Below are 16008 nucleotides of genomic sequence, written 5' to 3' on the forward strand. Positions count from 1 at the left end.
ATACCAGGGGTACTATAAAGAAAATTATACTTGAAATGATCAATCCAAATATTCAAAACAATTTTTTGTTCATGCTTAAATTACACGAGAGACGCGCATTAGCCTAATCGGGCGTCATATGAACTTCACCGCTATAGGTTCAAGAGCACAGCCTCCCATGGACAATGTAGGTACCCTAGACAAAAACCAAAAGGCACATCAGGTTTTAACCTAAGATGGGTTTAGTGTAACGACCCTACTTACGATGGCAACCACAAAACCCAATGCTAAAATTCTCATCAGAAACTGTGGGGAAGTCTTCAATACCCGATCATGAGAAAATGATGAAGAATATCGATAAAAGTGATAAGAAAAACAAGGGGAAAGGCTTATCTGAGCACTTTAAGGCTAATACAGCCATTAAGAATCGGAATTATCTATTGTAGCCTTTCCACAACCATTCAACGTCAATAACTAAGAAATTAACCAACAAACTTAGCACTTTATTCATGAACCCAAAAACTACTGAGAGTCTGCTATAAGCTTGAATCGATTCATTAAAGTTTCCAAATTCCAATATAATAAAAAAAATATTTGGTATACAGTTTCTTTCATAAAATATAACACGCTCGGTTTAATTTTTTCAATTTTTTTGCAGATTTAATCCATTTTTTGTAATTTTTATGAACCAATGATAGCAACTTTCTGTTTTATTGTTCTGCTTTGCTGGTATCTGATTTTCTTTTGGCAGAATGGTTAGCGAATGTCTCTTTGAAGGGGTATTAATTTTGTGTTGGAAGTTCTCTCCGCGTTGCCTCTAGTATACTTCTTCTGATTTTTTATCATTTTGTTATGTTGTCTTGGAGCAAACAAACGTGATTTTTTCTTTATTACTAGTACATTTTTCTTCCTTATTTAAGTAGTTTATGTTATCATTCCTTACTGATTATAGCATGTTTTATGTAACGGTTTCTTCTTAATCATCATCTTACTTCACTCCGTATTTTAATATTTTCGTGCTTTCTACTTATGCTGTCCACAATATCAATTGTTGATGTTTTTTTCAAGACTCTGCAATGCCTTGCCTCGTTTTGTTTTCTTCAGTGAATATTACTTGTAGATTGAAAGAGGGGGTTAGATATTTGTTAAAATGATATTTCTATGGTTGAAAACACATCGATACAAAATGCCATAATTTTTCGCCTACACTTTTCTGGTATTCTTAGTGTTTTTTGTAAGTATTATAATGTTTGTGTCTACGCAATATAGTGTATGTGTGAAAAAGCAAGTTTTAAAATAAAAAAAACGATACGCGATTAGTGCGCCTGTTTCAAATACTAAAAATATCTTGCTCGTGACTATCCGGTAAAGCAAACACAAAACAAACAAAAATAACACGAACGATATTACAGCTCGAAAAGAAAAAGGAAACCACAAATCGACTACGCCGAGAAAGATCACATCTTCTCGCTTGTCGCGGCCGTCCTACAACGTGAACACTAAATTAAAACTTTACCTTTTGAGTAATCTCTATCTTTTCTCTCAAGATTATGCTGTACCTTACTGTAACATTTTCCTCTACTACTTTTGCTGATTCACATGATCATTTATGAATGGTTATTCTTTTAGTTTTGGTTTTTTCAACTTTCGGGAACACGAACTCTTTTATGTTTAGCAAATCAAAATTTATATTTGGAACCAAACCGAATATTGGTTGTTTTTATATGATTCAAATTTCAATACTTTTACTTTTATTTCGGTCAATTTAAAAGTTTTTTTCTACTTAGTCGGGAGACCAGTTGCGAAACCGGTCGAACCAACAAAAGTGCGTGTTCTAAATTTCAGAAAACGATACGAAAAAACAATACAATACATGTTTTATGTCGAACAGGAGATGTCAAAAGCTCGTTCCAACTACTGCTGGTGTTCCGGTGTAAACCGCGGTTGTTGCACCATGCCAGGATGTTTCCGGTTTTCGACTTGACAATTCGACGAATTGGCTCTTCTATGATTTCGAAAAAGCCTCACGTTGTTTAACAGGCTGTTTCTTATGCGACTGTGCATCATTGTTTCTTCTCTTTTTGCTTGTTAAAAAGAATGATGATTTTAGATTTTAATTAACAAGATGTTAGTTTGAATGAAGAACCCATCGTCCGAATTGTGTTGAGCTGATTGGAACGCAATTGATCTGCTAGCGGAAATTTTCGCTCTAGTTCAACCTAACCCGGTGTGCTGCAAAGTTAGTGCACATCTCTTTCAAACGAGCTGCTGCTACTTTTTTCTGATTAGTTGCAATGTTTGTTTTTATCTTGTTAGTTGCTTTTCCGATTCGATTCAAAATTTAAACATTTTTCCGTTTTTTGTTTAACACGATCCAATATTCAATTTGGTTGTCAATTGAACAATTATATTTAAACAGTATAGATTTTTATACTTCTCTATATTCTATAGGTTGTTTTTTTCACGCGTAAGAGACTTACTTCAAAGAGACATGTACATACAAGAGATGTTGGGAACCTGTGTTGTTTTAAACGGGTTCAAGTTCTTCTGGTTGGTGTTGAAGAGTGTATGTAGACAAATGGTGTTGAAAACAAAACCAATCCGCGCCTTTTCTCTGCCCTTTTTTTTAAGTGTGATGCTCCCAGATGTTTAAGCAGAGCTTTCAGTGGTAGTGTTTTGAACAGCGTTATTGTTGCCACCAGCTCCGGCGTCGTTTCTTGGCCTCTGAGTTCGAACTCCACCACGGCGAGGATAGCGAGGACGACCACCACCCCGGCCAGGCGGCATACGACGTGGTTGTTCGGGGCCATTCTGCTGATAATCTCCACGGTATCCACCGCGCCTTGGTGGGCCACCGGATCCACCCATTCCGCGTCCTCCGGCACGGTAGTCACGACGGAAGAAACGCCTCGGACCACCACCTCCACGACCACCTTGACGAGGACCACCGTTCTGTCCTTCGATTATTTGGTTCTGATCCATAGGACCGTTATCTTGCATTGGTGGGGGGCCATCACGGCGAGGTCCCCGCGGCGGAGGACGATACGAGTACGAATACCCTCCTCTACCACGTGGGCGGAACCGGCGCTGTTGTGGCGGCTGCTGTTGTTTAATTTGCTGATGCTGGGGAGGTTGCTGTTGATGTTGCTGAACTTCTATCTGTCCTTCCGGAATATTATCTTCATCAATATGATCCTTCGATCCTGGGAGACGTTTTCCTCCTCGCTTCTGCCACCACTGGCGATAGCTGCGTCGTTTGTCGGCGGCATATGGGCTGCCCTTCACCGGTTCTCCCTGGGGACCGGTCACATTTGCGGCTTCGTTGCCCTTCTCTCCGATGACGACATCAAACTCCACAAATTCTCCATCACCCACGGAACGTACCGCCTTCTTCGGGTTGTTACGGGCAATGGCAGATTGGTGCACAAAGACATCCTCCTTTGTGTCACTACGGTTGATGAATCCATATCCGCTCTTCACGTTGAACCATTTGACCACACCGGTTACCTTGGTCGCAATCACTACTTTCGGCTGCTGGACGATGACAGGTTTGTTGTTAACCGAAGGTTGTTGTTCCGGTTGCTGCTGCGGCTGCTGTTGTTGCTGGTTTTGCTGTTGGGGCGGCTGCTGCTGTTCTGGTACATTCACGACTTGCTGGTCAGCCATGTTGTTATCTCTTCCTGCTAATTTTTTCACTCAAAAGACTACACTTTTTTACGAATTGGAAAAACTCAGATGTTGTTGATTCACTTTACAATGACTATTTGATGTTGCGTTCTGGTTATCAAGATGTAAAAATTAACGTAATAGTCATGCTATTTTGGATCGTATTTACGGTGAATTTACGGATTTTTAATTTCCCATTTGAAAGCACAGTCACATTTTTTCTCTTCACCAAGGCAGCTGCTGGTACCGCATGTCGAAACACACGACTTGAATGGAACAGAACAGAACGAATTTGGCTATAACGCACACCCTGTGACCATTTCGGTCGTTCTATCACTGTTCCCCCAACAGAAGCCGAATGGCAGCATAAAAGAGATACCAAGATTTGGTTGTACCTGAATCTGGGCAAAAATCGTGCATATCGACATGCGTATTCTTGAACTGTCAGATGAAGTTTGGCAGCGCGGTGCGGGTTTTAGGTAGAGCGTGTAGTAAATAACGACTGCGCTAATTTAGGTTAAGCGTGTTGCTATAATTCTATGGCATTCCATTTTGAATTGACCGTTTACCGTTTTGCTACAAATATTTAAAAGAAAAATTGAACTCAACAAAATCTAATGTTCTGAATTCGTCTTGGTACGCGTTCCACGATCGCTGGCGTGGCTCAATAGAACAAGTTCCACATCGCCAATGGTTGCTACTCCGTGATCCGGCGGCCTAAGATACCCCACATTATGTGCCCCATGATTCCCCACAAACTATGGTTTGCAAATTGGTTGCATTTGAGTGACTTATTGATAATTCATGAGAAATTCCTTTTCCACGTGAAAGAGCAAGACAAAACTATGACCATTAGCATATGAGCATATTTTTGTTATGTACTTCAGGTCTGGGGGAGGAAGACTAAAATTCGGTGTATCGTTTTCTGTATCGTTTTTTTACTGTTCGGCAAAAAACCAGCTATGGTTCAAAAGATTTGTAATCGTTCAAATTTTAACTTTCGATTTTCAGTTTTGTGTAGCGAGTCATGTAACTCAGTTGTTTAGATGCTAAATTTAAGTCTTTTGAGTTAATTGCTGCAGATTGAAAAGTAAACATCGAAATCGAATACACCAGCTAGGTTATCCAATACCAGTCTTAAATATAAACTTTGAACTATATAAAAATGTTGTTCGGTCCATGGGAACTACCTAAAATCTAATTCTGTTATTTTAGCTATTTTTAAAAACAACCATTAATCGAACAATTTTTATTTACCAGCTTCAAAAACTGCAACGAAATTTGAGCGACTTAATACGCATGAACATGCAAGAATTTGCCAGAGTGAAACAAAACCTAATTATATAATTGTTTAATGTAAAACCAGTGCTTTTCAGCATCATAAAAGTTTTATTGAAAATCTCTAAATACGAAAGTAAAATTTTGAACCTTCGCACTGGTCGGTAGATTGATGAGAGAAATTTGATGTTTTAAAGATTTTTTTCTTTTTTCATTCAGTCTTCCTCCCCCAGCTTCAGGTCTCCCACCGATGTAATTGGCGGGTGCTTGTTTACTTATGTAAGTGCATTTTTCTAGGCTAGTTAAATAAAAGAAGCATATGATGCGTACACAAGTTTATAACATATGAAAATATAGGTTTACGCAGAGCGACGACGATGACAGTTGGATTGAGATTTTTATCTCAACACACATCCGACATATTAAGAGTGACCCATGGCCCACGATAACCCATTCTCCCCTAAATATTTATAGGCGATGGAATCACTGCCGAATTTGGGTGATGGTTTTCCATAAGTGCAAGTGGGATGCAGCTAAATTTTCACCCAACTTTTGACAGATCTTACGGGTTTTTCTTAAGGAGAGAAAGAATAACTTTTCGCTTCCATCGCCCATTATTATATTTGCTTATATCTAAATACTTGAAATAATTCCAATAGGTAGGGGTGAGTGGGGTATCATCGGCCACTTTTTTTCTTTGCTTCATAACTTCATAACATAACTTACAAAAGAAAAAAATAAATGAAAAGGTTTTCTACATTTTTAAGGTATCATTAGGCATTTTTTAAATTTTTTAAATACATAAGTTTCCCGAGTTCTGACTGTTTAAAAAAAGTATTTTTTTTATTTTGAAAAACTGTGGTGAAACGTGGGCCACCTAATCCAAATTGACTAGATAACGTGTGCAAAATTTGTGAGTTGACCCAAAACTGAAATTTCATAATTCATTTAGTTATTTTAAAGCAATTTCAGATGAAATAAAAAAGAGAGTTCTGTATGATCGAATAGTTCCTAAATCCTGGCTTGCTAACGTTTCGGCTAAATTCCTTAAACATGATTGATGTTTTTCTCTATCGCATTAGAAAAGTTGGACAAAACATTTTTCATAACTTTTCATTTGGCATAAAAAAAACTTTACAGATACCTAGTAATACCGTATTTTATGTTCTGAATGTGTATAAAAACACCAATATATAGGTAGCCCAAGATACCCCAAAAAATGTGACCCATGATTCCTCACAAGTAATGATTTACATATTGATTGCGTTTGTGTGAGTGACTTATGGATGTTTCATCAAAAATTTCTTTCCCACATGAAAGATCATGACAAAACTAAGATCATAAGCGAATGAGCAACAACATATAGAAAAACATGCTTACGCAAAGCGACGACGACGACAGTTGGATTGAGATTTTTATCTCAACACGCAGCTCAGATATTTAGAGTGGCCCACGTTTCCCCACATTCCCCTACAATCTAAGGTTTGTGCTTTTATTATAAATTTCTCAATAAACCAAATTACCAAATCCCAATATTCTTATTTTTACTCTAGAAATTTTTTGAAAGAAATGAAAAATGTACCATTATCTTTGGAAAGTCGAGATTTTCATTCTTTAAAAACATGTTAAACCTACTCTGCTGTCAATTAGAAAAAAAAAAAAGAAACACTTACCTTTTTAAAATTACGTTTTGCTACCTAACAATAGCAGAGTTTGGCGTAATTTTTACTGCTGTAGGTTTGTTGGATTAATTCTTAGAATTGTTCTGTTTTCCCGTTTTGTCAATTCACCTGTCTAAAGTTGGGCACGGTCAGTTTTGTGCGAAGTATTGTTCTGCTTGACAGTTGTAGGATAATAAATCATCTAAAATTTGGTAGTTGGTGTAGAATTCATAAACGGAAAATGGATATGTTTTAGCTGATAAATACATCATTTCGTCGTATTTTAGTTGCGATTTTTATACAGTTTTATTCACGATTTTGTTTCAGATACTGTTACTCTTATCATTTTACAAAGAACTGTAACTGTTCCTACAATTTTGAATCGGCTCAATGTGTTTGTTTTGTTTCTTTTTTCTCAAATTTTTGTCTCTTCCTCGGATGATTGTAATTTTTAATCAGAATAAATTCATAAATTAAACGTAACATATTACTAGTCAATATTATCACACAAATTTTACAGAGCTTTCATCTGCGATTCCTTTTCCACTTATTCCTTTCGCGCCCACAAAATATTCCTGTATAATTTATTACATTCCTTTTGTGATTTAGGTATTTTTGTTGTTTGCTACTCGCTTATTTCTGCAAAAGCATCACAAAAACTGATTTGAAGAAAGACCCCTGAAAGGAGATCCGTATGGGAAGGGAGGGCTCAATTCATACACCACACTCACGTTGTTGATAAGTTTTCGATCAAAAAATTAAACTCAGAATCAAGGGAAAGTTGCAAACATCGACCACATGTTCATTTCACGTTTTTTGAGACTCAAGCGAACAAAAGCTTAAACGGTGCAGCAAGAACTGCCCCGCAGTCACGTTTTTCACTCGTCCGTTTTCCTGACTGATCACAGATTGGTAAAATAAAATTATTATAATTGGTTAATAAGACCATTTCGGAAGAAGAGCGAGAAAAAATATATACTTTCTCACATTTCATGTATACAGAAGTTAAATTTTGTTTGCGAATAGCAAATTTGATAAGTTTTTTTTAAAACAATATTATTACTGATCACTGACCCCAATCTTAAATCATTCGTATGATAGGTCATTTGTTGAACTTTCATTATTCCATTGAGTTTACCGGAGTGAGCAATGATTTCGCGTAGTGTCAACTTTCGAAAAAGGCTAGATTGAAAAGATTAGGACGAGAGTTTGGGGATAAATGTATATAAGTCAAAGAAATCTCGGTGGTATTAATTTGAAATGTTTGTTTCAGTTTGCTACTTCGCCTTTCATTTCTAGAAATGGTCAATTTCAGCGTTCAAAGTTTATTCCGGATTTGTATTGCTGTCTTTCCACTAGAGATTGGTCTTACACGTTTGAACTAGGGCGAACCATTGAGTTTATAGGGAAATTTTTCTTTATCTAAAGCCAAAAATGTACAATGCAGTGTCACTTCTAGGGAAACATTTATAAATCTGTACATTTTATCCGTTAAGTGTGCAAACTTTTTTCATGAGATACGCGGTTTAAAATGCACAAGAATTAGGTAGATGAAATGCAACTCACCCTTGTAACAAAATTAGTTTGCTTCCAGAATTTTTGCTGATTTTTTTGTTTGGGATTAAAAATAAAGATAACTATAAATAATACTGATCGGGTCAAACAGTTATCAATAGTTGCCATCGAATTGTGATCTCATGAAAAATAGCAGCACCTGGTCGGGTTGAATAGCTTCTTGTGTTAAATATATTCGCTCACATACACATACATGCTTAAGGGAAAAACATCTTTTGCGACCTTCAACTCTTACACGTGATCCTTGAAGGCATTATAGACATACATCTTGAATAGTCATGTTAAAATGATGATTCAAGGTGTGCTTACTGCTCATGGATCGACCCTTCCGACAAAAACATACAGTGAGTAGCAATCAGAAGATCAATGAAAAAGTTATCTAGGGAACGAAGCATAAGTTTAATGCTGAGTTGCCTTTCTCTGAGCTTTGAGTTTCGGTAGATATTCTTCTCATGCAGTCATATTATCGGTTTTGAATTAACAGTCCCATCACTCCTTTATCTCGGCTTGCCATATGTATGGCAAAGTTTGAAATGTGAACGTAATCAGTTGGAATTTTTTTAAGTCCATTTCTAGACAGATTCGAAAAATCATCGAACCATAAAAATGATGTTCAACTAATTTGGGTTTAGTTTCCTCTGGGACACATTAGCTCAAAACTTTCGATCGGCGATGCATTCTGCTTTCCACCTTACTTGAGGACGAACGGATCAACTAATTGTTGTGTCAGCTACGATTCAAAATGATCGAAAAATATGATTTTCTCTGTTGATCTAATTATTTGTTTGTTTGCTTTGTGGTTGATGTCTGACATCTCACTGGTGTACTTTTTTTATCTTTTCCTAGAGAGTGATGATCGTTTTCCAGATAAAGTATTTTCACTTATGCTACTACTGCTTGTGTTCTTTATTTTAAACTTTAGTTTTATTTTTGTCACATTGTATTTTTGTTGTTGAATATAATGCTGTTAGTAAAATATACTTTTATTTACCCATGTTCGATAAATTTTGGTTTTACTGCTTGGAGAAATGCTCTAGCTTGCTCAAGTGATGTTTTATCTTTGTAAACTCTGACATTCGAATTTGCTTGCTATCCAGCGAAGAGATTTTGGTTCGCCTTTGCGGTTTGGTATTTTTTGACAAAGCATTGCACAGTGCATCGCACATTTCGGTTTAATATGTATAAATGTTTTATTACAAATAATGTATGTTTTTATTATTGACTTATCGTAAAATTTGCATATTGGGTGTTCTTAAAATTGATTCCTTTTCGTATGCTTTGCCGAGTGAATGTGAGTCAGCTTTGGGAAATCTACATTTTGTCACATTTCGAATCGTGCCCCGTTGATCCCACCTATCAACAGCTTTCCTCCTCGTCCTATCGCTTGATCCTGTTAGACTCACCGTCCAAGAGTGTAAATAGATGGCATTGCTGGTATCCTTATCGAATTAAAAGTTGCACCGCTTTATTCCACTTATATCAAATAAATACAGCGGTCTTTTGTTCTTTGTTCTATATGTGTTTTGTTGGTTTTTTTCCTTTCCATTTGGTGTGTGTAACACCAGTTTAGGAGTCCTTCGTCAACTCTTTTTGGTACGCGATAGGACTTTGTATTGCTCTGAGAAAATCGTTCTGTGTCTGCAGAATGTTGTGAATCGTGTTGAGCCACTCGTTATGCAGTTCGATCGTGGGGGCGGTACATATAAAGCTTATATTGAGACGATGTGGATCGCTTGAGCAGAGCGAAAACCGATTTCCGTTGGTCTGATCAGAAAGGTTTTCCATTTTCATTTTGTTCACCTGCGAATTTAAAGGAAACGTTGACAAATTTTGATCAAGTTACGCAATGTTTCGCAACTTAATTTCAAGTAAGAGTATCGGAAAAGATTCCAGAACTTTTCTTTGCTTCTTACTCACCTGAATGTGTGCTTTATAGATGTAGCTCGGGCTCGTGAACTGCGTCTTTTTGCCGACGATCTCCGCGAAGATGATGTTCTGCTCGAACAGAAAGACATGCAGTTCTTTGGGCTTCTGGGTGTTGTACGAATTCTTATCACTACTACTGGCACCTTCAACACAGTATAGCGGCCCATGCAATATCAGCTTGCCCTGTGCCGTTATTTTACCCTATTTGTTTGTGGAAAAATTAGGTTATTTTGTGCTATGAGCAAAACAAGACGTTCAATTCACCTCGAATTTTTGCAACCTTCCGACATCCATCATATCGTTGGCCGCCTTAGGAACTACTCGCATTATATGCATTGCATCTTGTAATCCTGAAATTTCCTCGGTGAGACCGGCCCGCTGAGTGTGCTTCAAGATATCCTTCAACAGTAATTCGTACTTCATTATTCTTTGGACAGGTTTAATGAGCATATCTCCTAACTGAAATAAAGAACAATGTAATGAGATTAAAATTTCCCATTGATAAGAATGGCAAAAGATCTAATACTTACACATAATTTATACTTTAATTTTAAGCGTAATTCATCAAAATAACTCATATGCTCCTGCACAATGTGCTCCGAAACAGGTTTGTTTTGACAGTAGACTACGTACATGTGCAGCTTTCGCTCGCTTCGCTTTATAAGTAGCCCGAGTTCATGAGGATTTTGCAAACATTTTTGTAGAGATTTCAGAAAGTGACTGAAAATGGCAGAATGTATGAAAATCAAAAAACTCTTTTCTTCTGTTTTTTTTTTTAAATTAGTTATAGGTAGTAGTTTTCTTAATAAGACCACATTTTTGCAAAAACCATAATAATTGAAAAAAGAACACTTACTCTCGATGCCACTCGTAGATTGCTTCTATGTTGCCAAAAACCATTCGCTCCTTGCCACCTTTTAGGTCTTCTGGAATCAGCACCAAACTGGCTGGATTCCTAATCTCCGCAATGTACCTAAAATATGCATCATAAAAAAAAATTGCGAAAATTAGTAAAAACAATGTAATAGAGTCCCAGTAATTTACTGTTTTAAAAACTAGCCACACCCAATAACGAAAAGAAGTAAATCCTTTTAATACAATTTCGTTTATTTGAAAAGGCTCATACCGAATGTTTTAGGGAGCCTCAACTAAAATCTCCAACAGCAGGATAATAAATTCTGGGTTTAAAGCACCACATGAAAAAAACTACGAGCCTAGAAGTTACAACACATTTCAGGTTGAAACCTTCTTCACAACAGAGCGCCACCGGTTGAAGATCTATATGCAACACAATGGAAGGAAACTAAGGATTGTCATCCTCCCCGACAAATTGCTAGGTGATTGCGTGACACCGTATGTTAATGAAAACTGCTCCACGACTTGTTGCAAATGGAGGCAGACAGTCATAAGGCAAAGGCCCTACCGTGTTTTGTGGACACCTTCAAGCAACGTATGTAGTATGTACATAAATATGTACACGTATGCTGCCATTGAAAGCGACTGGCGAGTTGAGAAAGAGAAACAGGTGATACATACATATGTTGCAGGTTAAAAATTCATTTTAAAAAAAAAATAAAGGCAAGCCATTTGATTTTTTTTTTAGAATTTGTCCATCAACTGAAACAGATTTTAGAACAAATTTATTAATGTATGTAATTGAAAAATTCTCCCATTCAATTGAGTAAACCATAAGTTCCAACGATAGATTCCACACTGAACCCAAATTCACTCTTAAAATACACATGATTTTTCACTTAAAAACTGAGAAAAAATATTCACTTCCCCATCACTTGAATTTCAAGTGAATGTCAGGTTGTAATTGTGTTTATTTTCAGAGTTCAAAATGGCAAATTCTAAAGAGCAGCGTTCAAAGCTTATGCTGAATTTGGATTTTCCCAATTCTTTAATAGGCGATTTTGGCGGTAGTTTGTGTTAAACGTGATGTAAGAAAAAGTTATTTAAGGGTGTTATCATGTTTCAGCTTGTGGGTTGAACGGGACAGATTTTCTGGTATGCAGCAGGGAAGATTTAGAAGTCGCACTATCCGCAGTAACCGATCTGCCTTGGGATTGCGATGGAATTTTTCTTTCGCCATAAATTTATGGCGAAAGCGTAATGTAAGAATTTGAAATCGTAGTGCTGTTCTATAAATGTTCTTTTATTTAAAAACGCTAGAGATAATTAACTAGAAACTTACTTAGAAACTCAGATAAATTTCACTCGAACGTCATAGTGTAATTCACTTGACCGGTCACTTAAGTGAATTCACTTGACCCATCACTCAAAATTCAAATGAAATTACGTATGGCGAGAATTTACTACAGGTGTCACTTATTTTTTAAGTGAAAATTATTTTGGGTGCACTTACCCATTGACTATCTGCGACAGATCGTTGACGTAGGCTTCCTCGGTTGCGACCAGTTCGCGCAGGGCAAACATCCGCTTCCGCAGAATGTCCTCGATGCCCTGCTCGTCGGTTAGATTGTCATCGGTGGCTTCGTTCTCGGAAATCTGCGGCGACATTACCGGTTTCATGAGCACGGAAGTGCCACTGCTACCGATACCTCCGTTGCTCACTGATGGCACACCAACTTCCAGCGGAATACTACTGCTTCCAACGACGCCGCTCCCGATGTCCCCGATGGAACAGCTGCCGGGCTCGGTGCTACCGGTGGTGGAATCGTTCTCCAGATATTTGAAATTCTGCACCTTTTCTTTGACTATCCGTTCGATTTCAGCCACGTCCGCGGTCTGATTTACAGCAGCCGCCGGTTCCTCTAACGATTTCAGCGACATCGCTTTTGTCAGCTTGTCACTGGTACAGGACTGATCTTCGACCGAGGCCAGGTTGGACGCCGGAGTCCCGGAAAGCGTCGTTGAGGAATCCTGTATCGGTTTCATTGGCGGGGGCAGTTCGATAGTTGGTTCTTCCTCGTTCTCCAACTCGTTTTGTGGAGTCGTTGTGGATGGTTCCTCGAGTGGTTTCTCCTAGAACGAATTGGAAAAAGAGAGTCATTAGGTACAGCAATGTGAAATTTCAGCATTTTTATCGGCTAAAAGATCCCCTTTCTTACCTTGGCTTTCTTGTCCGAGCCCTTTTTACCGATGAGAGGCTTATCGACAGGTGGTAACTTATCCGATTTGCCGTGGGATAGCTTGCGGAACTGCGTTGGTAGCCATTTTTTCCTGCAACGGAACAATGAAAAGTTGTAGAGTTTATAAATAATTGTACGAAATAATTTTAGAAGTGACTCATTAAAAAAAAATTGAAAATCATTTAGATTTTAAGTAATTATACATAATATTGAATTGATTTTCAACATATTTCAGAAGGTTAAGAGATTGAAATGAGAGCTGTAACTTGAGTTTCGATTTGCAATATAAAAACAAATGTGTTATTGTGATTTTCAACAAATACTTTCCCATGCCGAATTTAGTTCCATTTGGTTGACGCAAGTCATTTAAAAAAAAAATTATGGGGGCCCTTTTCGCTTTTGTGTCCGTCCACAGAAAGAAGGGAGAAGTCTATAGAATAATCAAGAAAACATTTGGCGTGCTCCAAAACTTGCTCGTGCCTAATTTGGTTCCATTTGCTCGATAATTTCTATGCGAAAAAAAATATGGGAGATCCCTTCCCTCCTAACATCTCTCTACAGGAAAGAGACAGAAGAAATAGGTCTCGACCTATTAAAGAAACATTTCTCTTACCTACTTAAATACTCTCCCGAGTCGAATTTGATTAGAGAGCAAATTGTGAAAAGATGAGAGCTCCTCTTACGCTTCGTATCTGTCCAATTGAGACGGGTCAATAATAATCATGTGAACATTTCACGTAAGTACAGTAGCTCACAAGTTATGCAAAAACTTTAAATCCCCCTACTTTTCAATTTTTCAATCTGAAGAAGGAAGGTTTTTCAATCTATAATACAAACCTTTTCAATTGAGCAAACACAATTTTTGATATTTTGTAAGGGAGCCTTATAGTTTTCCTTTGAAAAATGTTTATTATTATTACAAAATTTGTTAAACAAGTAGGTAACATAAAATTTTTCTTCTTCTACTGCGTCGTTTGGAAGAGTATGTCCTCTAAATATACAAACTAAATCTCAGTTAACGATCAGCGATCACTAACTTTGGCCGAGCTAGAGACTCAATAAGCTAACTTTTCAAAACTGTCACAAGTTATGCTTAGAATTTTAGATTTTTTCTTATATGGTATTGGTATTCCGTTCAACTCGACTTAAACATTCCAGGAAACATGGTTTTCAAGGCAAAAGTGGCTCATGAGAAATTTCTCTGGAGCCATCGTTGAACCCATAGATTTGGTCAATTTTGATATTTTTCCTAAAGCTGTTTGTACCTAGCTGTTTGAAAATCACTCCAACACTGCTTCTAAGGACTATACTGCCGTTGTAAGCAAGATTGTCCCATGTGGAAAAACGTGCAAACGAGAAAAACGCGATTGAAATATCAGCTATATTTCCAATTTTTCTCTCAAACTAAAAATTCACCGACAGTTTTTTCGTAGTGAACAGTTCAAGTTAATCATTTTACAATGTTTTCTGCCAAAAAAAATTACATTTCGTACAAAAAAAACAGCAAATTATAGCCAAAAATGCTCCGTGTGACACTTTTGCGTAGAATCAGAACGCATTCCGATGCTGGTTCTACGAAAAACTGTCACACGGCTACAATTTTTCTATCATTTTAAAAGCTTGCGTAGTTTATTTTTTCCCATAAACTCATGCTAAACCTTAATTTGAGAAATACGTTTCTCTTTGTTTATAAAAATGTATAGTTGAGTATGGATCTTGTAAGTAGTGCCTACCGAAAAGTGTTTAGTGAAAATTTCTCTGAATAAAACACTCAAGGCTTCTCGCTCCTCCTCTGCCCTCTATTTTAGTGTTCTTTTCAGTGAATAACATTAAATTCAACAGTTTAAACTCATCCTAAGACAATTTTTTGATAAAATTTGCATTTTTCATAGAATTTTCTCTAGTGTGACTTTCTTGCGTATAACTATCAACATAGAGACAACGACCTTGATGAAAATTTCGAATAAGTTCAGAACAAAGTATACTTGTTTGTGTTTTTATTCGATAGTTAACACTAAAAGAGACCATTTCCAGCAAAAAAATGAAAATGACCCAAAAGTCACATGGGACATTCTTGCTTAGAACGGCTGTATATTTGGAAAAAAAGCAACACTTTCATTTGTGAATAACTTTCGAATTCATGGATGAAAATTTATTAAATTCGCCGTAATGCTACCTATAAATTCAAATTTTACGTGTGCTAAATTAAATTTTGTGGCGATCTGATGAGTGGTTTTTGATATACAGTGAGCGAAATAAGAATAGTACCACTATGTGCTTTGCTTGTTAAAATGTTGTAGCGACCCACCACACTCCCCCTGTTTAACGGATAAATCAAGCATAAGTTTACCTTTTTTGGACGTTGCAATTGGCGTTGAGAACCAAAAATATGAAAAAGGGTGCGAAATAAGAATTGTACCAATTGTGTTTTTCAACAAAAACAAGATTTTTTCTAGAAATTTACTGTGTAAAAGTAAATAATAATGATGCTACGAACTATTTAAATAGATAACTACATTTTTCGGCGATTTCTAGAATTTCAAAGGTATTCAAAGATTTTATGAGGGGGTTTTTAGAGATGCTCCTCTAGTGTTTAGGAATTTGATATTTGAGCTAAAATACTTTATCAAAGCATCATCCATTAGTATGATGCAAAATGACGAAACATAGATTTGAGGCTGAATTTGAATCCAAAAAACAGGCTTCAAATTCAAAAATACTAATGTTTTTAAATAGTCAAACACTATTTCTCTGGTTTCAAGTTATAGATGGCAGCACTAACATGCAATTAGATCGAATTGATGCTCATTTAATTCAATTTGATGGGA

At 36.8% G+C, this 16008-nt stretch overlaps 2 protein-coding genes across 3 annotated transcripts in view; both read right to left on the reverse strand.

Moving 5' to 3' along the window:
• Positions 1–612: 612 nt before the first annotated feature.
• On the reverse strand, positions 613–3949 carry LOC129755432 (Y-box factor homolog). The gene has a single exon (XM_055751928.1). The coding sequence runs from the start codon at positions 3643–3645 to the stop codon at positions 2629–2631; it is 1017 nt and encodes a 338-aa protein (XP_055607903.1). The 5' UTR covers positions 3646–3949; the 3' UTR covers positions 613–2628.
• Positions 3950–6865: 2916 nt separating this feature from the next.
• Positions 6866–16008, reverse strand: part of LOC129757320 (triple functional domain protein) — a 233912-nt gene continuing 224769 nt past the window's right edge. For both annotated transcript variants that reach the window (XM_055754504.1, XM_055754505.1), the window contains exons 10-16: positions 13160–13271; positions 12454–13073; positions 10942–11058; positions 10616–10805; positions 10350–10544; positions 10077–10286; positions 6866–9959 (exon numbers count right to left, since the gene is read on the reverse strand). In XM_055754504.1, coding sequence (XP_055610479.1) covers positions 9726–9959; positions 10077–10286; positions 10350–10544; positions 10616–10805; positions 10942–11058; positions 12454–13073; positions 13160–13271 — 1678 coding nt within the window. In that variant the 3' untranslated portion in view covers positions 6866–9725. The remainder of the gene's footprint in view (positions 9960–10076; positions 10287–10349; positions 10545–10615; positions 10806–10941; positions 11059–12453; positions 13074–13159; positions 13272–16008) is intronic.

Source organism: Uranotaenia lowii, chromosome 3, assembly GCF_029784155.1.
Source record: "Uranotaenia lowii strain MFRU-FL chromosome 3, ASM2978415v1, whole genome shotgun sequence".
NCBI classification, from domain to species: domain Eukaryota; kingdom Metazoa; phylum Arthropoda; class Insecta; order Diptera; family Culicidae; genus Uranotaenia; species Uranotaenia lowii.

Excerpts from the sequence above, each read along its gene's own strand:
- LOC129755432 (XM_055751928.1), bottom strand. The coding sequence starts at position 3,645 with ATGGCTGACCAGCAAGTCGTGAATGTACCAGAACAGCAGCAGCCGCCC.